The 25,827-nt window shown below is 41.2% G+C and overlaps 1 protein-coding gene across 1 annotated transcript in view; it reads right to left on the bottom strand.

Moving 5' to 3' along the window:
* grin2bb (glutamate receptor, ionotropic, N-methyl D-aspartate 2B, genome duplicate b) overlaps nt 1-25,827 on the bottom strand; it is a 116,188-nt gene that overhangs the window by 83,844 nt on the left and 6,517 nt on the right. The window contains exon 3 of the mRNA XM_033969292.2: nt 1,279-1,956. Within this exon, the coding sequence (XP_033825183.1) occupies nt 1,279-1,956 (678 nt within the window). The remainder of the gene's footprint in view (nt 1-1,278; nt 1,957-25,827) is intronic.

Raw genomic sequence — 25,827 nt, 5'->3', positions numbered from 1 at the left:
TTACAGATTTTTTTTTTAAAAGATGTGCACCCACAGACGGTATAAAGAAGCGGACTAAGTGAGTTCAGCTCCAGTCAAATGAAACTCATCGAGGCTAGAGCAGTTATAACGGTAAATTTGGAGCCACGTTCTATATTTGAGAGTTGGAAGAGCCAATTCAGAGCGACGCCGTTGAAGGTAACGCCCCTTCCAGCCCACGTCGATGGCTTAGCAGGGAGCGGGTACTTAGCAACGCTGTCAGTAAAACCTGTTGCTAACACTAGCGGGAGTGACTTCCGGGAAAGAAGGCGTCTCATTGCTCTGTTATTAATGTTCATATCTTGATTTACGGATAAAACAGACACACAGAGCGGGTTAATATAAAGATTTTAAGAACAAAATGATCACTTGATATTTGGGACGGGGCGGCTAGCAGGTTAGCTATGTCTATTTATATATACAGACTATGAGTGCACCACAAAAAATATCATTTGTGCGAGTTAAATCATGTATCATGTGTAGTACTTCATATGGGACATCGGTATTGGCAGAAAGAATCCATATCGGACCATCCATAATTGAGAGGGTGCTGAACATACGCAAATGAAAACCCGGCAAACTCGCTCTTATCTTCATGCAAATATCCATAGAGTTTATGCAGATGACATCATAACATCACAACATTCAGATTTTTTTTGAATGAGCAGCAAAGTTATAATATCAGAGTCAGCGGTGAGTCATAAAATTCTCTTCAAAACACTAAATTTAAAATGTGACAGAGCTGCTACGGCTTAATAACGAATATAAAAGTCTACAACTCTAGTGGATATTTAGTTTGTGACTCTACAGTTAGCTAAACAACAAGGATATTTAAGACGCACACACGCGCACATGCATCACTGATACACACTTTGGATCAGACAAAGTTGAACTGAACCTGTCTTTTCTTATACGTTTTCTTAATCTTAATGTTTCTAAGTCCGTGTGTTGGGGGAGAATAATTGTTTTGGGGTCACAGCAACAACGGACAAACTACTTTCAGTTTCCATTCTGCCGTTTAAAGATAATTTAGCTAAAAAAAAAGCAGCTCTGTAGCCAAAAATGAAGTAATAAAAAGCAAAGAAACACATTTTGTCTGTTGCGCTGCTCATAGTTCTGCCTCAGTGTCACGCCGTCAGAATATTGAAGGGCGTTTTTCAAATAAAATGATGTCGGTGCATAACCTCTATTACATTTTAAAAGATCAAATCAAGGATAATTAGGACGTGAATAACTCTGAACCAAATGAACCGTTCTTACCTTCGCCGCCATGACCATCGCGGAGCCGCCTCTGATGCCCAGGATGGGGATGTGCGTCTGGGCGGAGATGAAGTCCAGGATCTGAGCGATGGCTTCCTGGTCGGTGTCGTCCCCGAACACGACGCCTTGTAACGTATTCCTCGCCATTTGAGCGCAGATCCGGTTTATGATGCTTTTGGGGTCTGTTTCGTTCATCGTCACCACTTCTACTTTGGGGGGATACGGGATGTGAAGGAAGTCCTCTTTTTCAAGTCCTGCGCCTAAAGCGACCTCACTAGAGTTCCCCACGAGGATGACGGCGATACTGAGCGAGTTTATGAGCTTGGGGTTGATCGGTGATATCGGTGCGGCGCCTGGGGAAAAGGGAGGCGGGATGGCCACTCCTCTCTGATTGGGACCCCCTCTCTGGCCGCCCTGTCCTGTGTGGGGACCTCCAGAGCCGGGCCCTCCCGCTCGCCGACAGTGACAGACGGGCAGGAGCAGAGCGCACACCAGGAGCACGGAGAGGAACAGGGAGAGGAGCGGCGGTTTCCTCCAGGACTGCTGCTGAAGAAGAGGAGGACGAGAGGAGCGAACTGCAGTGGGACGCGGAGGGGAACATACGGAGCGCTTGTCCTGAAGATGGGAGGGAGACGACTGGAGGCCGACAAGCATCGTGGAAGAGTGTGGAAGCCGTCCCTAGAAACAGAAACGAGGAAGAAAAAGTAGAGAATTAGATTACAAAAACACACAAAGGTTTTATCTGCTGTTAAAGGAAACTGGAGGTTGACTCAAATCAAGCGTCTTCTTCTGTAAAGTAATACGCCAATGGTGCCATACGAATCTATTACAGTTTTATCTTGGCTAATAACTGACCTCAACTTTTATCCACATTGAAACAATATCTCAGCAAAAGACCAAACCATCACATTGAAGAAACACACAGGGGAAGAGCCAACCAACCGAAACAACAGAGTGAGAAGTGTGAGCCAACACGGCGGCGTGGACGGCGTTTCTTGTGACCTCTACAGACACCATTTTATCAGTGCAACACTTTGACTCTTTGCCACGTCCACGGTCAGAGCTGATCTACAGAACTCCACAGCAGTGAGGCCGTTCAGTCAGACTCTGATTGGACTTTAAATACTTTTACAGCAGCTACTGTGGCACTGAATCATGGCTGTGAAACACAATTTAGTTTTTATGAAACATAAAATAACAAACAAACAAATCCAATTTAATCTAATCAAGATAATTGTTTCAACCCTTATGTAAGGAGCTCATAACAATTGTAACGTTCTGTGTTCTTTGTGAATAATTAAGTTTCCTTTTTTTGTACAGCACAATCACAGCAGCAGTTCCCTCGCAGGGTTTATCTAAACTGTTGATTTAAGTTAGAAAATCAAGCAGTGAAACAGTCATTGGCCAATAACAGACGCAGATTAACCAACATTCACAGGAAACAAGCAAATGGAGGACTGCCACAGAGCGACTCGTACTCAGCCAGAACAAGAACGAGAACGAGAACAACAACAACAACAACAAGAACAACAACGAGAACAACAACAAGAACGAGAACAACAACAACAACAACAAGAACAAGAACAACGAGTACGAGAACGACTGTGGGAAAAAGAGACACACCTTGAGGAGAACCACACGACCAAAAGCATTCACACTGTACGCACACTATATACACGCTACATACACACTGCACACACTATAGACACGCTATACACACACTGTACACACACTGTACACATTGTACGCACACTATACACACTGTACACAAACTTTATACACACTGTACACACACTATATACACGCTACATACACACTGCACACACTATAGACACGCTATACACACACTGTACGCACACTATATCCGCACTGTACACACACTATACATACACACACTATACTCACACTGTACACACATTATACACACGCTGTACACACACTATACACACACTGTACACACACTATACACACACTGTACACACACTATACACACACTGTACACGCATTATACACACACACACACACTGTACACACACTGTATTATCAAACTACACTGTGCAAAGCCTGAAACTCTCACACACAGAGGAAACACCACCTCCTCCTTCTGAGGATCCCTGTGTCAGAAGTGGGACCATAGACTCTTTATATAAATGGACGTAGCTAACCTGCTAGCCGCCGCATTACAGACAGGAAGTGATCATGGGCGCAGTTCCGGCTCCATCGGCTCTGGCTCCAGTTCACTTTATATTGAAAAACTGTCACTCCTCTCTGTAACTGCTGCAGTGATCCTTATTTTGGTCTTAAATGTTCATATTAACCCGCTCTACGTGATCGTGGTATTTTTATTTCACTATTGTGTCTGTAAATCAACACATGAACATGAATAACCAAGGCGCCTTCTTTCTCTGAAGTCACTCTGCTAGCGTTAGCAACAGGTTTGATGGACAGCGTTGCTAAGCGCCTGCTCTGTGCTAAACCATGAGAGCTCTTTGTTTGCTATGATGAGGTCTTGGCCAAATTCTCCTCGATAACCACCAGCGTCAATGAGCGTCATGTGACTGGAGCCAAACACTGAGGGCGACGTCACAGACCCTTAGTCCACTTCTTTACACCATCTATGGGTGGGACCAAGTTTCAAGTAACACAAGTCTTCAGGGTCAAGTCTGAGTCAAGTCCCAAGTCTAAGACAGACAGGACCAAGGCGTACCCCAAGTCGTCGTTGAGCTTGAAGTCATTTAAAGTCTTTAAACCGAAGTATCAAATACAGCTAACGTTTAAAGTGATCAATTAGAGTTCATTGGTCAGATATTCTGCACAGAAATGGAACAAAGGATCATGTTTTTCATCTGTTACTGCAACAAAACACAAAAAAACATTAGAGCAAAGGAGCTTTAACTCAGTTTATTGTGACAGTCCCCAATATTTTTATAATGATACGACGTCACAGTATTTCAGTCATTTTGATACATCCCCAGAAACAAACAGAGAAGTGAAGACATGCTCCATTTTGTTCTGGTAAAATGAAGCACCAGCCGAAAAGAGAAAAAGAGAAAAACTGTGTTTTTAGGAGAAGCATCAAGTTCAAGTTCAAGTCGAGTCTAAGTCACGAATTGAAAGTTTTGCAAGAAAAGAAGCCATTGTGTTTGTGTGTGTTTGTGTGTGTGTTTTTGTGTGTGCGAGCTTGTGTGTTTGTGTGTGTGCGAGCTTGTGTGTTTGTGTGTGTGCGAGCTTGTGTGTGTGCCTGTAAGCTTGTGTGTTTGTGTGTCTGTGTATGTGTCTGTGTGTGCGAGCTTGCGCATATGTGTATGTGTTCATATTTGCATGTTTGTGTGTGTGTGAGCTTGTGTGTGTGTGAGGAGTGTGTGTGTGTGAGGAGCGTGCGTGTAAGGGGTGTGTGTGTACGTGTAAGGAGTGGGGGTGTACGTGTGAGGAGCGTGTGTGTGAGGAGTGTGTGTGTGAGGAGCGTGCGTGTGTGTCATGTGTGTATGTGTATATGTGTATGTCTTGCGTCCTGTGTGTGTGTATGTGTGTGTGTGTGTAGGGGTGTGTATGTGCGTGTATATGTGTGTGTGTATATGTGCATGTGTGTGTATATGTGTGTATGTTTGTGTGTGCAAGCTTGTGTGTGTATGTTTGTGTGTGCAAGCTTGTGTGTGTATGTGTACGTGTGTTTGCAAGCTTCTGTGTGTGTGTGTGCCAGCTTGTGTGTGCGTGTGTTTGCAAGCTTGTGTGTGTGTTTGTGTGTTTCTGTTCTCCTGAAGTTTTTGGACAGCACTGGGCCTGTTTTTGACCGATTGACAGACTCACAGCTTCATGGAGTCGCTGAGGCTAAGTGACCATTAGACACAGACACACTGCCTCGCCGTTCACTCGCCGTTCACTCGCCGTTCACTCGCCGTTCACTCTCCGTTCACTCTCTCCCAGCCTCATTCCCACACCTATTTTTCTGTTCTCTTTCTGTTGCTCCTGTTGATGTGATCCCTTCTCTGCTGTACGAGACCTATTATGTACAGAAGTCACTGGGGTTATCAAAAAATCAATACCCAGATACAGTTCAATCAATAATCAATACTGCTCTAAATACTCACTGAAACAGGTGTCAAAAAAGAAGATTACAAATGCACACACAGGACACAGTTTAGCCATTATCAGATCTATAAAACATAATAAAAATATAATAAAATACTGAATAAATGGCTGTTATGTGCTGCAGTATTAGGCTCAAGTCTTACACTGTATTAAAGACGTTATTTCCCCAAACATGAGACACGATAAGATAAGATAAACCTTTATTTATACCACAATGATCCGATCCAGGTTTTTGGCTTTGGCTTTAAGTATCTGTCAATACCCAATAGTAAAAGAAAAAGCTAAACCGTCAAAGCTAACTGGACAAAAGGTTGTAAAAATAAAGACGTTTAGCTGCTCGTCCAATCCACTTCTTCAGTTCTGGTCAGATTACTGCCTTAAATCTGTCTAAAGAGAGGAGCTAACGACACTGAAACTCTAAACAATAGTCATTCAAACCCCTAATGAGTGATTTCACACATATTAGAACCTGGCTAGCCTTATTGTTCTCTTTGTTTTGCTTTGGGTCTAAGTATGGAGATATAAATCAGGGATAAATGACGTAAGAGTGATGATGTAGGAGTGAAGACATTTCGCTGCTCGTCTAGGCCGCTGGTCAGATATTTGGAGGAAACTGCCATCCGATATCAATCGATACCAGAGCAGAGACTGAAAACGGCGTTTATGAACTGATCGAAATGTGTCAGGCAGCTGTTATTCATGTCTCAAAATTAAAAAACAACCAGTAAATAGTCTTAATACATGAATAAATCCAACCAGGGTATCAGCTGAACTCATATTTTGAAGCTACGAGATACGATCCAGCATTTTTTTCAGTATCGGTGCAGATTTCCAATACTTGTATCTAGGGATGGGACAATAAACAATAATATCGTTTATTGTGATGAAAAGGGTCGACAATAATCATTCGTGGGACATTTTATACAATTGTTATAATGTCCAACAGAGATAATCGCCCTTATATCGCCAAAATGTGCTGAAACAAATGACTTATCCACGGGGGAGTCAACAGGGGGGACAAAGGGGGCTGTTGTGGGAGGCCCCAGGGTCTTAGGGGGCCCACAATTGGACCCTCTTTCAATTAATTTGTATTACAGGGGGCCCATGTGAGGCTTATTGTCCCGGGCCCCCAAATTTCTACAATATTCTCTGTTAAAAATTACAATTACCGTAAATTTCGGACTTTTTCCCCCACACTTTGAACCCTGCGGCCTATACAACAGTGCGGCTTATTTATAGAATTTTACTGGATAACGGCCACCGGGGGGCGCTCTCTAGCTGTAAATGTAAAAGTGAGACAGACGTGGGGAAAGATTATGCTCTGATGAATTCACTAGTTTTGATTCTGAACGGTCATTTTGCGCATCATGGAAAACACACGAAGAAATGGATATGATGCAGTTTTTAAGATAAAGAAGGAAATAGAGCCACTGCACGTGAGCTCGGCATCAATGAATCCAACTCGGTCGACGTAAAAAGACGACAAAAGGAAATAAAAGCAGACGGCCCGTGTTGGTACAGCTTTATTTTCTAAACCTGCAGGTGTGTTCATCCCGTGTTGATGTCGTGCCGGTGCCAATTTTCAGGCACAGTTTTTAAAAAAGCGTGTCCGTGCACCGTGTTTCTGTGTAAATATCTCACGTTACAATATGAAAACCTGCCGCTCATATTCAGGTGCGGCTTATATACGTACAAGATTGATTTTCTTTTCAAATTTAGCTGGCGCGGCTTATATTCAGGTGCGCTCTATAGTCCCAAATTTACGGTAATCATATCCATAAAAACTTAAATCATTTTTGTGATATAATCGTTAATCGTCACACAAAGTTTCAAGCTCGTCTCAGACCTACTTGTGTCAGATCGGAGATTCAAGAACAGCAGGTGATCAAAATGAAGATTAAGATAGATTACACAATAAAGATTTACAACAGACATAAAAACAAGCACAACACAGAGTACGACTATAAAACTACACAACTTTACACAGTGAGTGACTCTGACTGTTTATGAACCGCGCTGCACCTGGACACGAGTACAGAGCAGGTACAATTACTGCAGTTTATTTGTACAGTAAGTGGCTGTAACTATGGCCACCTACAGAGCAGAGTAGGCACAAGAGCAGAGGGAGAAGAAGTACTGCATTTTGTTACCTCAGGAAAAGTACAGATACTGCAGCAAAAAAGTAAGTGTTAAAGTGTCACATAAAAAAAAAAAAAAAACTTAAGTAAAGGTATTAAATAACCTTTTTAAAAATTAATCTAAAGCGTAAATGTAATAGTATTTTGTGCAGATTTTCAGATCTAATAAAGTTCAAATTATGGGGATTTTGATAAAGATTTGAATTTAGTTCCAACAGAAATATTTGAACAGTTTTTATTGTTTTTTTCTGGCTGTTTTTATTTGTATATTTTGAACGTGTTAAAAATAAACAGAGGGACAGAGAGAGAGAGAAAACAGAGAGAGAAAGAGAGAGCGAGGGACAGAGAGAGAGGGATAGAGACAGACACGGAGCCAGAGGGAGGACAGAGAGAAAGACCCAAAGGGAGAGAGTGACAGAGTGAGACAAATAGAGACAGAGAGAGAAAGAGACAGAGGGAGAGAGACAGAGAAAGAGAGAGCAAGGGACAGAGAGATAGAGAGACAGAGAGAGAAAGACAGAGGGAGAGAGACAGAGAAAGAGAGAGCAAGGGACAGAGAGATAGAGAGACAGAGAGAGAAAGACAGAGAGGGAAAGTGACAAGAGTGAGACAAACAGACAGAGAGAGAGAAAGAGAGAGCGAGGGACAGAGAGAGAGGGATAGAGACAGACACAGAGCCAGAGGGAGAGACAGAAAGAAAGACCCAAAGGGAGAGAGTGACAGAGTGAGACAAATAGAGACAGAGAGAGAAAGACAGAGGGAGAGAGACAGAGAAAGAGAGAGCAAGGGACAGAGAGATAGAGAGACAGAGAGAGATGGAGATAGAGAGAGAAAGTGACAGTGAGACAAACAGAGACAGAGAGAGAGAAAGAGAGAGCGAGGGAGAGAGAGCAAGAGAGACAGAGAGAGATAGAGACAGAGAGAGACAGAGAAAGAGAGACAGAGAGAGAGAAAGAGAGAGCGAGGGACACAGAGAGAGGGGGATAGAGACAGACACAGATCCAGAGGGAGAGACAGAGAGAAAGACCCAAAGGGAGAGTGACAGAGTGAGACAAAAAGAGAGAGAGAGAGAAAGAGAGACAGAGAGAGAGAAAGAGAGAGCGAGGGACACAGAGAGAGGGGGATAGAGACAGACACAGATCCAGAGGGAGAGACAGAGAGAAAGACCCAAAGGGAGAGTGACAGAGTGAGACAAAAAGAGAGAGAGAGAGAGAGAGAGAGAGAGAGAGAGAGAGAACAAGGGACAGAGAGATAGAGAGACAGAGAGAGAAAGTGACAGAGTGACACAAACAGGACAGAGAGAGAGCCAGAGGGAGAGAAACAGAGAGAGTGTGTGTGTGTGTGTGTGTGAGAGAGAAAGAGAGAGAGAGTGAGGGAGAGAGAGACAGACAGACAGAGAAAGAGACGGAGAGAGCGTAAGTGATAGACAGACAAAGAGACAAGAGGATGAGAGAGTGAGAGAGAGACAAAGAGACAGAGAAAGGGGGAGGGAAAGAGAAGGAGAGAAACAGACAGAAAGACAAAGAGAGAGACAGAGACTCATAGAGAGAGCCTGTTATCTTTACTAAAAGTAGTTTATCTTTGTTGGACATTATCACGATTATATAAAATGTCCCCTGAATAATTATTGTCCAGCCTTTTTATCACGATAAACGATATTACTGTGCGTTGTCCCGTCACTAATTACAGTTTTATTTAGACAACATTGAATTTTCCACTGTTCTTATGTATTTTTTCCATTCAGATTCCGTACATACACATATATCCTGGTATAATGTAAATCGTGTCCATCTGTCTGCGATAACAGTGACATTATTTTAACTTTAAACCGGGGGCATATATTCCTATGTTAGTTTAGTGCGTTCTTTGAAGTCTGCGTTCTTGTGTAAGCCGCGGCGCGTACAAGTGTGTCGAAGTGTAACTCCAGGCATATTTAACAGTTGATAAAGGCAAGTAATCTTAATGAGAGAGTGTTCATGCTAATATTGTGAATTAAGCATGGAGGAGCTCTTCAAGAACGATACGAAAGAACGTCTTTTTACAGTTTTTAGGATTAAACTACTTATATATGTCAGTATTTCACTTTTTATTAATTGTAAACTGCAATGTTGATCTAGAACAGTTTAATAATACAAACAGGTCCACTGAATTCCTGTACAAAACGCTACATTTCACCATAACAAGCAGTAGATTTTAATTTTAATAAGTTTTTACTGTTGAAAAGGGCCACCTGACATTTTTGAACCTTTACACGTAAATGGTAAATAGTAAATGGTCACTTTTTTATACAGCGCTTTTCCACCTTCAAGTCACTCAAAGCACTTTAACCCACCCCATTCACACACACATTTACACGCCAGAGTACGCAGACACTGAGGGCGAGGGCGGTTAAGTGTCTTGCCCAAGGACACCACGACAACATTCATCTGTGGGAGCTGTAATCGAACTGTCAACTTGTGCTCAACTAATGATTATATGTCGAGAAGGGGTTTTGAACCACTAACCTTCGGATCAACCTTCAGGACAGAAGACAAATACCTTCCCATAGAACTAGCTAACGTGCTAGCCGCCGTGTTCCAAACAGGAAGTGTCCAGCTCCATCAACTCTGGCTCCAACTCACTTTCTATTGAAAAACCATCACTCCTCTATCTCTCTGCGTAACCGCTGCTGTCAGACTCGATATTTTTGTCTTAAAATGTTCGTATTAACCCGCTCTATTCTGCTATTGTGTCTGTAAATGAAAATAAATCCTTCTTTCCTTGACGTCGCTCGATTGACAGCGTTGCTAAGCGCCCGCTCCCTGCTAAACCATTGGTGCAGGCGGGAAGGGGGCGTTACTTTCAACAGCCTCGCTCCAGATTGGCTCTTTGGTTGCTATGATACTCACGTTCAGAATTACAAATATTGAACTCAGCTTGAAATTAGGCGCTAAAACTGCTAGCGTCGATGAGCTACATTTGACTGGAGTGACGTCAGACGCAACTGAGCTACTGTCGTAATTAGATTTTTTTTTTAAATAATCGCAAGTAAATACAGAGCAGGACGGAGATATGGGGGTACATTTTCTCAATACTCAATCGTCAACTGCAGGGTAAGGTAAAGTTACTCAAATTTGGCATGAATCAATAGAAATGTAACACTGACTAATGAACAAAACACAGTGATAAGGCAAAACTCATGAAAGCTAATTTAACAAGTCCTTGGTTCTTTACCTTTTTAATATTTTAGGCCTGAAGATGTGTTGTGATGCATCTAGAGGAAAAACCAAATGAAAAGTTAAACATCTCAAAGAGCAGAGCAGGAAGCAGCCGCATTCGAAACCAGAGCCCGCGTTTGAAACCATTTTCTAGTGTAAAACGTGTCATTAGGCTTGGCTTGTCTGTCGTGCGTTCATATTGTACATAACGCTGAATTCTCCATAAGGACACCGGGGCTGCATAGAAAATAGATAGACAGGAGAAGGAGGAAGCGTGTGGGAGGAAGCAGCAGCAGCAGCAGCAGCAGCGTGGAGAGCAGAAAGAGAGAGAGAGAGAGGAGGCAGGGAATAAATAGAGGCACACACAAAAGAGATGGAGGTGGAGAAAGAACAGCAAAAAGAAACCCAACAGAGGGAGGTGTGGGGAGCGCTAACAGCTGAAGAAAAAATGAAATGATTAGCACGAGTCTCCAAAGAAACGACAAACTGCAAAGAAAACCAGGAGTCACAGGGAAAGCCAAACCTGCTGATATTACACGTGGGGGGTATATAGGAATGTGACAACAATCAGAAATGATGTTTTTATGAATTACGATATAACAGAGACTTATATTCTCTATGGAAATGTTAACGTTTGGACCAAAATGTTCCACAGTGTGCCAAAAGACTTGCAAGGTGAATCTCCATGGAGACAAGCAGGTGAGAAATCCAACAATTTACACTACGTTTGGACAAAAGTTTAGATAGAAACACCCTCTTATTTGATGTTTTTTCTTTATTTTTACAACTTTATACATTTTATATCCACACAGAAGACATCAAATATATGACGTTAAATATATGGAATTATCTAGTAAAGAAAAAAAACTTTGAGGATTTGAATATAAAATCTAAAAAAATATATTTAGTAGAATTATTGTTTTTTCATTGCTACATAATTCCAAATGTCTTGCTTCATATATTTGATGTTCCATATGTATCTAAACGGTAGAAAGTAGTAAAAAATAAAAAAAAATGAGAGGTTGTGTCCAAATGTTTGACTGGTAGTGTATTTTCTTGAATTTCTAACTTGCTGGTCTCCATGGAAATAGTCTTTTGCCATATTTTGAAACATTCTGGACCAAACATTAATATAGTTTTATGGAGGGAAACGAGCTAGAATTCATAGATCTGTTCTGCTTTTGTCTAAGGGTGATTTTTACCAACTTTAGACAATATAAATGGACTGCAAATATACAGAAAGTCTTGGATGGAACATGTGATTGAGCACGTTCTTTAGTCAAGAGATGAATCATTTTTAGATCATCTTTTGGGGATCGTAAGGCAAATGCTAAATTATCCAGAATCTGTTTGTGTTTAGTGTAATAGATGTGGACAATCACTAATCATGCCCATGTGCTTTCATAGAGACTAAACTGTCAGAAATTCCACGTTTAAAGAGTTTTTTTCTTATATTATGTATTGAATTAAAAACATAAATAGTGATTACGGTCACATTTCGAGATATTCCGCACCTGTAGTTTGAGCAGGTTTGACTTGGTAGTGCACGTGTAGCAATAAAAACGTCTGATTTAACACATACAAGACACCGGCGCGTTACCGGACTGTGTAACATTCATGGTCATGCGATAATCCTGCAGATAGTCTCCACACTAAAGCATAAGGTGACGCTTCTGCTTTGTTGTAGTTAATTACGCAGGCTATAGACGTCTGTGCCAAACTGAACCTCCGCCAGGATATCGAAATGCAAGTATTAGCATATCTCTGTTGGATCGCATCATCATCCATCACACCGAGCGGGGAAAAAAAAAAGAAAAACGAAATAAAATAAACATAACATTATACAAGAAAGACATTGAACTAGACAGCGGAGATAGACGCATTTGAATCTGGTACCGTTTAACAGCAGTGCTCAGTTTCCATGGTAACTATTCAAATATGCCTCCACCTTGATGGATAGTTATACTTGCATCACTTTATGCAGTAGCCTGTACACTTTATGTTCAACTTAAGCCCGTCACACGCTACAGGATTTGTCAGTCTTAACGTTTGTAACAACAGAAAGCAAAGACTACAGACGCACAGAGAATCGTATAAGAGTTTAAATCTCTGAGACGGAATACGGCAGCGAAGAGACCGTACACTACAAGCTAAAAGTTGTTAGCGCACCCCGAGTGAGCTGTTTCCCGTCTACAATAAAACGACTCGCTCTGAGACTCTGAAGTGTTCCAAAGATCAGAGTATTGCACAGTTCAGATAAATACTTTTAATGCACAGAAGGCTGGAGACAATCTACACAGGAAGTAAAGCCGCTATCGCTAATCTGCAGCAGCTTCACCCTGATCCTCGCTGTGTGGATGTAAACAGACACACAACTCGCCGTTTTACTTTTTAAACAACGCCACAAACTGGATAATAGCGCTGTTTTTGTGGACTGGGTCATTACTCGTGGAGGACACATTCTAATGGATAATATGTATGAGAATGCTGCAGTTTAACAACTTTACGAGCGCTGAGTCATAAAGTCGTCCTTAAATTATCTTCATTTCCTGAGTTTGTATCTTGTGACCGTCCCTCCGTCTGCCCTTGACGCTCTATTTCTTTGGCGGTTGCGGTGGTGATGTTTTGTGGTTACGAATTTACGATATGACAGAGCAGCTCGGAGTCGCACGGACGCCAAACACATGAGAAGCGCTGCGGCTTAAAAATCAAACACGAGGATCCTAAATCAGGTCACGCCCACTTGAAGTCAGGAAGAAACAAATCAGCAAATTGTCTAATAGTGTGTGGCATGAAATACGCTTAACTATATAATATAAAATGCCAAAAAATATATGTAAATCATGATTTTTTTTACATCATATCAACCCAACTCCATTTTTTTTCATAAACAGCTAATGAATATGACTTTTAACACTAAGTTCACAAACAAACATGAGGAAGACTTTCTAAATAAACCTTAACTTTGAGAAGAAATGAAAGCTTCTCTCTCCAGGGCACGTTGACACCCAATATTATCCAATTTAATCATCAAAGTTTCAAATTCTGCACCAAAACACATGCTTTAGTTCAAGCTGTAAACCTGCCGATTAAAAAACACCACGCAAATGATGCCTCAATTATCTCGATTTAATTAAAATTTGATTAATTGCGCAGCCCTGCTTGTGTGATTAAAATAATATTGATAATAACAAACAAGGATTACACTGTGTTAAATCTCAAAATTCAGTATTTAGGTTTAAAAACATTTAAACTTCACGTTAACTTTTCTTTTAGGGATAACGAACGGCAACAGTCACATTTTTATATAGCGCTTTTCCAGCTTTAAGCCACTCAAAGCTCTTTACATCAAGTGCATGAAGTGTCTTGCCCAAGGACTCAACAACAGCATTCATCTGTGGGAGCTGGAATCGCACCGCCAACCTGTGGGTCAGCGGATCTGACAGCTCAACCGATGCTTTTTACGTCGAGAGCGGGATTCAAACGCTCTCAACTGAGCTACTGTTGCCTGAAATAAATCATAATTAAAAACGTTTCATAAAAAAATATATAAAATACTCGTATACAAACTTGAGTGTGTGACATTTGTACTAATCCGAGCCACTCACAACACACCCTCTGCCACAACGCAATTAATTAATAACACTTAAAGGCCAATTAAGCGTCTATTTGCTTCCATTACATCAGAACTGACCATAAGTGTATGTGTATAATCCAATGTCGTGTTTCTGCTTATTACCGAGAACGTATAAATCTATAAGCTCGCACTGCGTCCCATTACAGCACTTACACACCGATTACAATAGCACACGCGCTGCAGGGGACACGGGGGATAAGTGGCCGCAAACTGCTCGACTAAACACCCACATGTGAGCGTTGCTTGTATCCAGCCATTCACCGTAAACGCGACCAGCCCACTACGCACACACGAACACACAGGACCCGAGCAGAGTGCCAGCCGTGCAAATGCCGAGAACGTAAGCATCAGGGGTCAAGAACTGTTTGGATGCGCACATAAGACAGCTGAGCCCTCGACGTGAACTGTGTATACGGGGCCTCCTCTGATCCGCTTTCTACAGCCCCCCCATCTGTGCGATAAACATTGTGCAGGTGCAGCGCAGATTTGAGTTTGAACTAGACCAGCTATGTTACCGTTACAGCGTGAGAGGTTTGTTTACACTATACACAATGCTACGGTCGCAAAAAAGGGAAATAAAATCTGTCAACTGCACAAAACGATGTAGGAGTGAAGATGTTTCGATGCTCGTTCAAGCCGCTTCTTCAGTTTTGGTCAAATTACTGGTGGACACTGCCAAATGGTCCTATTTAGTATAGTCATTCAAGCCACTAATGAGTGATTTCACACCTCTTAGCATCCCTGGCGAGGTCTATTGTTCTCTTAGTTTCCTTTGTTTGCTTTGGGTCTGCAGTTGGAGTTATAAATGGGGGATAGATGATGTCTAAGAGCTCCATTTCTGTTCAAAAAAGGATTGTCTTTCCTAACAAAAATAGCTTCTTTAACTCTCCTCTCAAACCATTTCTTTTCTTTGGCTAATCTGAACCTCACTGTCTTCAAAGGAGTGGTTAGTGTCTTTGAGATGGAGATGTACAGAAGATTGGGGTCCCGAGCAGCTCTCATGCCGGCGTTGGTACATTCTCTTATGTCTCATGTACACTTTATAATATCTGCACTAAACTGGACACTTTATAACACCGGTCATCTTAATAAGTCATGTTTGCACCGTTGTTTTGATGCTGCTGTTGTATATATTTTCTGTCTCAGTATTTTTACTTTTAAGCATGCCTTTTTTTAACTTTGTGCATGCCCTTAATTGTATTTATTCAGTGTTTTTATGTTGCACTTTATCCCCGAAGTAAGTTCCTAGTTTGTGAGCTGTGTTCACTGACAATGGCAATAAAAGTCTTCTAATTTTGATTCTGAGTGGCTGTTGAGTTGACTAAGTTGTTGTACATATAAGGCAGTGTCCACCAGTAATTGGACCTTGGATGAGCAGCGAAACGTCTCCACTCCTACGACGTTTTATTTTCCTTTTGCGATGGATCAGACTTAGACGACTGAGGGATTACACAAACACAATGCCATGGTCGTTTTGCGTACTCGTTCTGCCTCTGCTTCGGTAAATTTGATGTATTTTTGTGGTTACATTCACTGGATTTATATGAATTTAGGGATGGATCACACACAAATTCCACAGTTCCAGACATATGAGGTTAGGGTTATATGTTTTTAATAGTGTAGATCCAAATTCGCCCCTGTAACCGCTCGCCTGGATGAGCTTCATTTGTCTGGAGCTGAACGCTGTGGGGGACGTCACACTCACGCAGTCCACGTCTTTACACAGTCTATGGTTACACGCCAATTACTGCACTTTTCAGCAATTTAATGTATACTGTAATCTACTTGTTGCTGTCTCAAATCACCAGGTTTTCCACAAGAACGACTCATCATGTGGCATTTTCATTTTGCTGGAACTTAAAGCCCACGCATGTAACTATTTGCCAGAAATAGATTCCAATAAAAGCATTTATTTATTCTGGGTGTATTTGCTGCACCAGGAACATGCATCATTACCGTGAGAGCAACTTGTTCAAGCAGCGTTTCTTTTTGTATTAGATTATGGAGATATAATGCACACGCAGACTTCAGACTCGACTTTAAACCTTCAGACACACGTTTTCACTCAGCCCTTCGTTTCATAACAGGTGATGAATTTAAACCCATCACTGTTCACTATGAAAAAGTAGGTTGGCCATCGCTGTGTCAGAAGAACAACACTGTGTAAATGTATTTATAAAATGTATTTTCAAGGGACTACGACGACAGACTGACTCAATATCGCACCTGTTTGTCGAACTTGGATACAGGAACTTTTAATACAAGATCTCATGATTGTCTATGTCTGAACTGAAATGGGGAAAAGAAGCATTTGGTTATTTTGCTTCCTACAAATGGAAAACATTTCAAAGACAAGCAAAACTGGGTAGATTGGTGCCACTAATGCACTTTAAAAAATCACACCTGCTCCTGTTTTTAACGTTTTAAATTGACCTATGTTTTATTTGTTTTGTTTTGTTGATATTTTTCTGTAATTTAAAAAAGGCTGTTCAGGAAAAAGACAGTCTGAGTGATCTCATTGAGGTCTTCTGGTATAAATAAAGATGAATAAAGAAAATAATAAAAACGCAGATGGCACCAAGTTATCCTAAATTACAGATAAATTATGTAACTTTACTGGGATTGGTTTCTGGGTTGAAATCTTGTGTAAAAGCCAGATTTTTGGAGACACCGTGAAATTCAGAATAGCCTGTTAGACATTCACTTTACCACAACTTTTCTCTCACATATTAGTAATAAAACACGCCCTTAAACCGAGCGAAAAACTGCATAGGGCCATTTTTAGTCCTCAGCCATTTAGTTTGCTTGTTCTAGCTCAGGCCAATAAGAGCGAGCCATCAGTCATATCACAGTTAACATTTACGAGGAGCATTGATCACACAAATCAAATGGCACAAGCCGCTGACAGAATTAACAGAGCAGCGTGAGCCTCACAACCGCGGTTTCACATATCGCCACTTATGGACTTCCCATCTGCCAATAGGAGCCCACATAATCAATCCAGCCGTGAACTGCGCTGCTTGAGAATATAGTGCCCTGTCAGTTTGCACTTTAATGAATATATGAGGCTTTAAGGGGCATTATGGAAGTTATTCGGTGGAGGGTCTGTAATTTTGGTGATTTACAGCCCAAATGTTGGACGGTCACATTTAGTAGTTTTCCATCTTCAAGGCTCAAAGTTTTTTACATCAAGGAACTACTCACACATTCACACACACATTCACACACACATTCACAAACCAGTGTACGCAGAAACGCTCAACCAGTGATGTTTATGTCAAACCGCCAACCTTCAGATCATTCGGATTCAGATCAGTGGACAAACGCTCTACCATCTGAGCTACTGTTGCCCTCTTTAATCATTCATATAAATAATATATATCAGCCTTTGTTGGTTTTCATTTTAGTCAAGATAAAACTGCCTCCTGCATGCACCCCCTCTGCGACTGACAGCACCGCACTCTGAAAACAGCCCGTATAAAAATGTGACGTGTGCAGGCGTAACTATTAGGGATGACATTTGCATACAGTGGGTGTGCAGTCACAGGTGAGAAGTGAATTCTATATTCAGCCTGAACTAGCCTCCTCTTCTTCGCACTCTCCTGTCCTGCCCTATGCGATGTCTGATGATACTGATGATAGTGATAACTGCGTGAAGGGTCTTATTAGTTTTGGAGGCCAGGGTTAAGATGTTAGAAATGTGAATCCATGAAAATGCTGGACTATTAGTGGTTCCTAATGTTTCTGAAATGACAGTAGGAGATGTTTAGCTGCCAGTGTCTTGTGTTATGGACATTTATCAGACCAGTTTGGGACAGAAATAAAACCCACACTTAAGTTAAGCTGCCCTCGTATCTATGCCAAGTATCGTAACTTCAGCACAATCCTCTGATTCCTCCTCCTTTCCCTTTCCCTTTCAACATTCATTATTCAGTTCACCTATAGTCTATTCATTGATATTCACAAGTTGTCTCCTTGTTTCACTCCCTCTGGGGACGACAACTGTTTCAGAGCCTGGCCACCGACTGTAACCTGGCCTTGATATGTGTGTCACTCTGAAGTGAGTTCTACACATCAGTCTGGAATGGCCCTCGCTCAAAGTAAAAGGATAACACAGAATGTCATGATGAATATTTGAATATGACTTGTCAAAGCATCACAACAGCGGAACAAGCTGAAAAAAAAATCTAACTTTATTTAAATGCAGTTGACAGAAGCATAAACCCTCCCAGATCTTCCCTGTTCAGAAACGCACTTCCCTCTGCACTATAGTCTTACTGACGTGAAATAGGCTGAAGTACGTCTGAGTTTTTTTTAGTTTACTTGGGAGCTCCACCTCAGTGTTGCTCTGTGATTGCCCGTCTGATTAACCTTACAGCGGGAGCATCTCAAGATGGATTCTCGAGAGCTTGTGAACTCAAATACCGCGAATATCAAAGGTTAAGGCGACTGCTCAGTGATGCCCAGAGATGACTGAACCTAAGCCCTGGTCCTAGTCTGTGGACGCAGATCCTCCATCTCCTCTTGAGTGGGCTCTACAAACTAACAAACTAACTGCAAATGGATGTGCGTCAGTCCTGGTCACACCTACGGCCGGTCTGTCCTCGGGGTGGATCTCTCCTTCGTTGTGGGATCATTATCGTAAGTCATGTCTGGTGTATCGTATCAGATTGTGACGCTTCCAGCCCTAACGACTGAACGTGTAAACAAAAAGAGAAAAAAGCAAGGTGATTATCCCTGGAAACAGCCAGTTAGGAGGATCCCAGGGTGAAAACGTACAACAGCGCAGCAGTACAGAGCCCTCCAAGACACCTGGATAACACAGCAGAGACTCAGAGGCCATTATTCGCAACGTGACAATAAACATCTGGCATTTCACTTCACAATGTAGGTCACAGCAGTACGCAAAACTACTCTTTCACCACCCAGGCCGCTTCCAATTTAGTTTGTAGTGTTTTCAAGTTTAGCACCACATTTTGACTCCCCTGTAATTACATTTTATAATAATTAATGTAGATTACAACAGAAGCTTCACCTGGAACAAACTCTCAGGCTGAATTTCATTTGTTGTGTCAGTCAGGCCCGTGTGACGTTGTTGTGTTCAGTCGGCTGATCAGGAGTCATGCTGATATAATGACACCCCAACAGGAGAGGTACAAACCAACTCACTCTATTTACTTCATCTATAATTATCCAATTCATCCTCAAAGAGTCAACTGCCAGAGTGAATGAAAATTATGTGCAAAATGACGTTGCCTGAGTGTTACTAAAGTGACCAAGTTTAACATATTATGGAATAACCCAAATATCTCCTTATATCTCAGGAGGGTGGGAAGAGATTTCATTTTTTCCATTTATCTTTATTTATACAAGGCGAGCCAAATGAGAGCACCAGACTCTCCTTTTCATGAGCGCCGGGGAAATGGGAAATCAAATTTAACAAATTTTGAAGCGATATAGTTCTACAGAGATATACTGCGATAAATGATAATACTGAACCCCCTTTATGCCACTGACACAATAACAACAAAGCAGGATAATCCCAGAGAACCGTTTTTAAATAGGCAGTATCATTCAAAGGCCTGAGCTACAGCAAATAAATAGCAAAATGAACCAATAATTGCCATAGAATTTAGTTATTCACCCCTCAAGGCAGGGCAACGGCATTTGTATAGCACAATTCATACACAAAGTAATTCAATGTGCTTTAAGAAAGACATTAAAATCACAATACAACAAATCAAAACATAAAGAATCATAAGGAATCATCATAAAACGAACATTAAAAGACAAGAGGCAGAATAAAACCCTTTCAGTCACAGCAGAAAAACAGAAACATTTGAGCCTGGATTTAAACATTGTCAAAATCGAGGTCTGTCTCACATCTTCACGAAGAATGTTCTAGGTTTTAACTGCACAAAACTTAAATTTGATTCCCCATGTTTATTCCTGCTTTAGTCCTTGTTTAGTCCCAGTTTAGTCCTGGTTTAGTCCTGGTTTAGTCCTGGTTTAGTCCTGGTTTAGTCCTGGTTTAGTCCTGGTTTAGTCCTGGTTTAGTCCTCCTCATGTGAGATGGTTCATATGTCACTATGGGAGATGTTCTTTGGTCCTGGTCCATGGAGAGACTTGTTCACACTGAGCTGCTTTAAAGTCTCTGAGCCACAGGAGCCAGAGACCAGAGCCACAGGACACATGTGTGAAGTACTTCCTGGTTCTAGACCTGAGCACAGGACACATGTGTGAAGTACTTCCTGGTTCTAGACCTGAGCCACAGGACACATGTGTGAAGTACTTCCTGGTTCTAGACCTGAGCACAGGACACATGTGTGAAGTACTTCCTGGTTCTAGTCCTGACCCGAGCAGCAGTGTTCTGGATGTTCTGTTCTGTCTTAAGGCTCGTTTGGAGAGGCCAGTGAGGACGTTACAGTCGTCTAATCTACTGGACACAAACGCAGGATAAGTCTCTCTAAGTCTGGGTTTGACAGTTTACCTTTGATTTTTGCCATGTTTTTTTAGATGGTAACAAACTGCAGATGTTATTGATTTGATGTGGCTGTTAAAGTTCAAGTCTGAGTTCATTATTACCTCTAGATTTCTAGCCTGATTTGAAGGTTTTAGAGAAAGCTACAGCTCAAATCTTATCGCATTACAACAAAAATCTCCCAAATGTCCCAAACTATATTGTTCCAGCTTTCATATATAATAATATTTTTACATTCGTTCCAAACATGAGTATATTCAAAACTATAGTGAACATACTTCTGTTAACTTCAATCATCCCTGTACATTTCACATTTTATTTTAAAACTAATGCAGAGACTCACAGATACAAAACTCGCCAAAATCGCAATTTACATGTTCCAAATTGTGTCACATCGATCTCAGTTTTGCCTGCGATATCGAGGCCGTACAGTGTGGAGTCAATTTTCACATGTGGCTCATGACGGACGATCAGAAACATCATTTAAAAAGAGCTTAAGAGAAATCTATGATATTTCAGGGTCATGTTTGACAATCTTTTAATTGTTGGTTGTTTTATTGAATTTTAATCCATGTTGGCATTCACTTTTTTAAGGTAAGCAAATGTCGTTTTTTATCCGATGCACAGTTGGGATGTTTAGTTTTGTGTATTCATGAGGTGGAGGTTTAAGTGTAAGCTCTTTCGGGTTTTTTGCCTCTCTCCGCACCTGCTTTTCGTATGCTGTGCCCTTTTTATTGTCGTGTTGCAAGAGAACCAAAAAAAAAAATAGAAAAAAATCACAGCCTTGGATGACATTCCCGGTCCGCTCTGCTTTTCCCAAACTGGAATACAAGCTCACAAACCGCAGTGCATGAACTCAACCAGCATACAGATCACTGAACTATTTGAAAAATCCACTTCCTTTTCTCTTCTTAAGGATGTCTGAAAGAATCACAAGTTTATTGAAGAGTCTCCAGTGTTTGATTAAGTGCGCTCAGACAAGTAGAGGACCCTCACATTTCTAATTGCTGTTACGACGAGATGCTCTACACGCTCCTGCCCTCTCGCTGAGCACTACACGACCGTCCGTCACAGCAGACGCAGTCAAGCTCAAACGGACATAAGCGGTGCGTAGGGGTTTGACAGCACAATGGAGCCCGCTGTATACACCAGAAGGAGGTAAATGTGGGACGGAGGCATGATCCGTCTATCCCCAAAGGTCTTCATTACTTCACTCAAGCCGTGTTTTCCTCCGGGGCTGTATCTGCTGCTGTGGAATTAATTTAGCGGTAAAATGACGTATACCTCAATGCATCAACACTTCACATCCACGAGGAGTCTGGTGTTTGCTCATAGTCAAACGTGTCGCACAAGAGTCCAGGTCTGAGCTGGAAATCCATATTATTTACAAAGGCAACTTCTCGTTACATTACGGCTGTGGTCCACTAAAGAAATGTGTAATTCTAGTATCTATTGTACCATGTATCTGACCCAAACTACACAAGTTCAGGGGAGTTCAGGTAATAAGAACGGTCCAAACAGAGAAGTACTGTCAGTGGAGCTGGCTAAACTCGTTAGTCACTCCCAATATTTGTAGCGTAAGTGGCTCCATGTCTCATCCTTTCTGCTGTGGTCCAAATTAATCCTTATAATCACAGTGAAATAATTAGTCCACTATCAAACTAAATAAACCAAGTGACTAATGTTTGTAGCATATTTTCTGGACTATAAGTGGCACTTTTTACATAATTTGTCCAGGGTGCGACTTATATGTGAAATTATTCAAATGTATAATTTCACATCCTCACCACACGAGGGAGCTCTAGGCTTGTACCGGTGTGACAGCCAAGCAGAAGAGGAAGTGGCGCTTGATCTACCTCCGGAGTTGGTGGATTTGTTCAGAAGTGACACCGAGGATGAAGAATTCAGTGGATTTATTGCTTTGGAGTGAGATCCAGAGTAAACTTGTTGCTTGTTTTTTTCTGCTTTATTTATCTGATTAACTGTTAATATCTTACGTTAACAAACCAGACACGTGTTCAGTTCTGTCTGTGCTTCATGGAGCTGAATAAATATAAATGTGTTACGTTAGCGTTAGCGTTAGCGTTAGCGTGATGTACTGATATTCAGCCTGTTGTTCCACATTTTATTCTTGCCTTTAAAGATAAAATGTCTGTTCTTGGTCTCGGATTTCGTAAAATAAATGTCCCGAAAAATACGACTTATAGTCCAGTGCGACTTATATATGTTTTTTTCTTCATTATTATGCTTTTTTTTTTTCTCCAGAGCGACTTATACTCCAAAAAAATACAGAAATCCTAAACTTCACCGGTCACACAGAGGTCAATGGTCACATTTTCATATCGCGCTTTTCCACCTTCAAGTCACTAAAAGCGCTTTACATCAACGAACCACTCACACACATTCATACAGCCGTGTACGCAGACGCTAGGGGCCAGGAAGGTTCAGTGTCTTGCCCAAGGACACAACAACAGCATTCATCTGTGGGAGCTGGAATCGCACCGTCAACCTGTGGGTAGCTATTTGGTGTCACGATTATAACAACCGCAATTAACGATTATATCACGATTTGCTGACAGTTTTAAATGTTATAGATATGAATAATTATAATTTAAACCTTACGAATAGGTTCCATATTTAAACCGTTATGGGATTGTACTTTGTTATAAGTGAAAACATGAATGATTTCAAAGAGAACATTATGGAGATGTAGCTTTTTTCTGCACATTCCGATGATGTAATGATGATTATCTTTGTCGGTGATTCTCATGATTATATAAAATGTTCCTCAAACTATTACTGTCGACGCTTTTCATCACAATAAACGATATTATTGTTTTAGTGGATCTGACCATTTAACAAGTGACGTTTATGTCGAGAGTGGGATTTGAACCACCAACACTTCAAATCCGTAGACAAACGCACCAACTGAGCTTCTGTCGCCCCCATTCCTCTCAAATACCACGTTAATAATTTTTCTCCCAGCTCCCCAAAGTCCTAAATGTGACAGTTTAGCTTTTTAACCATAGTCACAGGCAGTTTGGTTATCAGCACTTCACTGGTGAACGTTAGCCGCTAATGCACAGCTCTCTGGAGGTTTTTAACAGTCTCACGGCGCCTACGACTCCTGGGAACAGTTGTAATGAGAAACCAACGATTCATCTTGTCTTCCGCCTTAATTCCTATAATTACCTGCAACCTCACACCAGCCCTGCGGCCCTCATAGCTCCATGGTTACGAGAGAGAATATAAACAGTGTATTTTCTGCTCCAATTTCCAATTCTATTTTGCATTTGATAGGATGATAAATGCTAGAAATAGAAATACCTGCTTGATTTACATTGTGTCACTAGGTTTCTTTCTTTCTTTCTTCTTTATTTGTTAGGGACCGTGTACAAATTCATTAACGTTACAAAAGAAAAGATGATTTGATTAACATTAGCAGTAAAACACAATAAAATGTCCCCAAGTCCAGTACAAACACATATAAAAAAATCAATTATCTGCAGGTTTTACAGCGAATATAGAACATTACAAATAAACTAGACTGATGTGGATATGTTTGATTATCTAAAATGTACTTTTTCAAATTTCTAGTAAAATTATTCAAATCGACAGATAATTTAAGCCTGTCTGGAGCTGATTCTTTGATGGTTTGAAATGAAAAGGCGACCGAGCAAAGGCCGAGAATCTTTTTGGAACGACGCAATTTCGGTTCACAGAGACCGAGTGGATCGAGTAGTTTGTCCAGAAGAAAGTTTAAAAGTTGTTTGAATCTCTAATGATGTTTCGCAGTGACATCACACCGAGGGTTTTCTACATGCATCTCTATCGGCGTAATGTTCAGCGGTTACCACGGTGACGCAATCCACACATTAGCAAAAACACAGACGTGACAGTTTTAAGACGGTCTGAAAACTCAAGCACAAAATGGATTTAAACAACACATTTCCAGGAGCCTGCGATCGATAGGAGCGAGCGTGGTCCTGTTTAGCCGTTTGATTTTCAACAAAGAAAAGGTGAGAGCGACTAACGGATAAACTGTTGGCTAATGCTAGCTAGCTTGTGACTGCAATTTTATGTGTGAGAGACTTGTTTGACAGCACACATCATCTCACCTCGTCGCAGTTCCAGCCGAGTCAGCTCTTTCTGGCTCTTTGTGGTCAGACTGTGTTCAAATAAAGAGAGTTCAAAGACAGTTTCAGACACACTAGTGCTTGCAGTTAGCTTCAGACACCCCCGAGGAATGTTACAATCTACCTGAACAAATGTAAACGTGTACAGTTTCGCTGGTCTGTCGGGATTTTAATGGAATTCTGCTGCCAACACATTTATCCTATGGTACATAACTCTTAAATTGTGTTTCCATCTATAGTGTGATCTTTTAGAGAGGAGGTGTAAAAGAATGGAAAGAACGGTATTGTGTTCTTTTAGCCAGACTTGTACAAACAGATTATAAAAACCTGTTTGAGAGCAGGGTGCTGGATTCAGTAATAGAACTGCACACATCGTGGGTAGAGGCACTGGGCCCCTGCTCTCTATTCTTAGCCTCTTCCTTCACAGTCACACATGGCTGGATATAGACGAAGAGACTGGGAGCAGCATCTCAAAGAAGAACCAAGTGGTGAGGAGTTAATTAACTATTACTACTAGAGATAGGCCGATATTTGCACTTTTTAGCGTATTGGGTATCGGCTTTGAAGTGTTTTTGCTCAATCTGCTGCCCAAAAAGTGCACGTAAAGCTTTATTTTAACACTTTAGTGCGAAGAGACAACTGTACCAGACTACAAAACACTCTTATAGGTTTGTGATGAGAAAAAGCTAGTGGGTGAGTGTGTGAATTTGTCAAAAATGATCAAAAGTGGTACAAAAATAACGTCAAATATCGTTCTAGCAAAATCAAAACGCCACAGGATGAGTCGTTCTTGTGGAAAACCTGGCGATTTGAGACAGCAACAAGTAGATTACGTTATACATTAGATTGCTGAAAAGTGCAGTAATTGGCG

This window comes from Periophthalmus magnuspinnatus, chromosome 1 (genome assembly GCF_009829125.3).
Source record: "Periophthalmus magnuspinnatus isolate fPerMag1 chromosome 1, fPerMag1.2.pri, whole genome shotgun sequence".
Lineage (NCBI taxonomy): Eukaryota > Metazoa > Chordata > Actinopteri > Gobiiformes > Gobiidae > Periophthalmus > Periophthalmus magnuspinnatus.
Note: the sequence above shows the minus strand (reverse complement) of the source record. Positions and strands in the feature narration are given on the sequence as shown.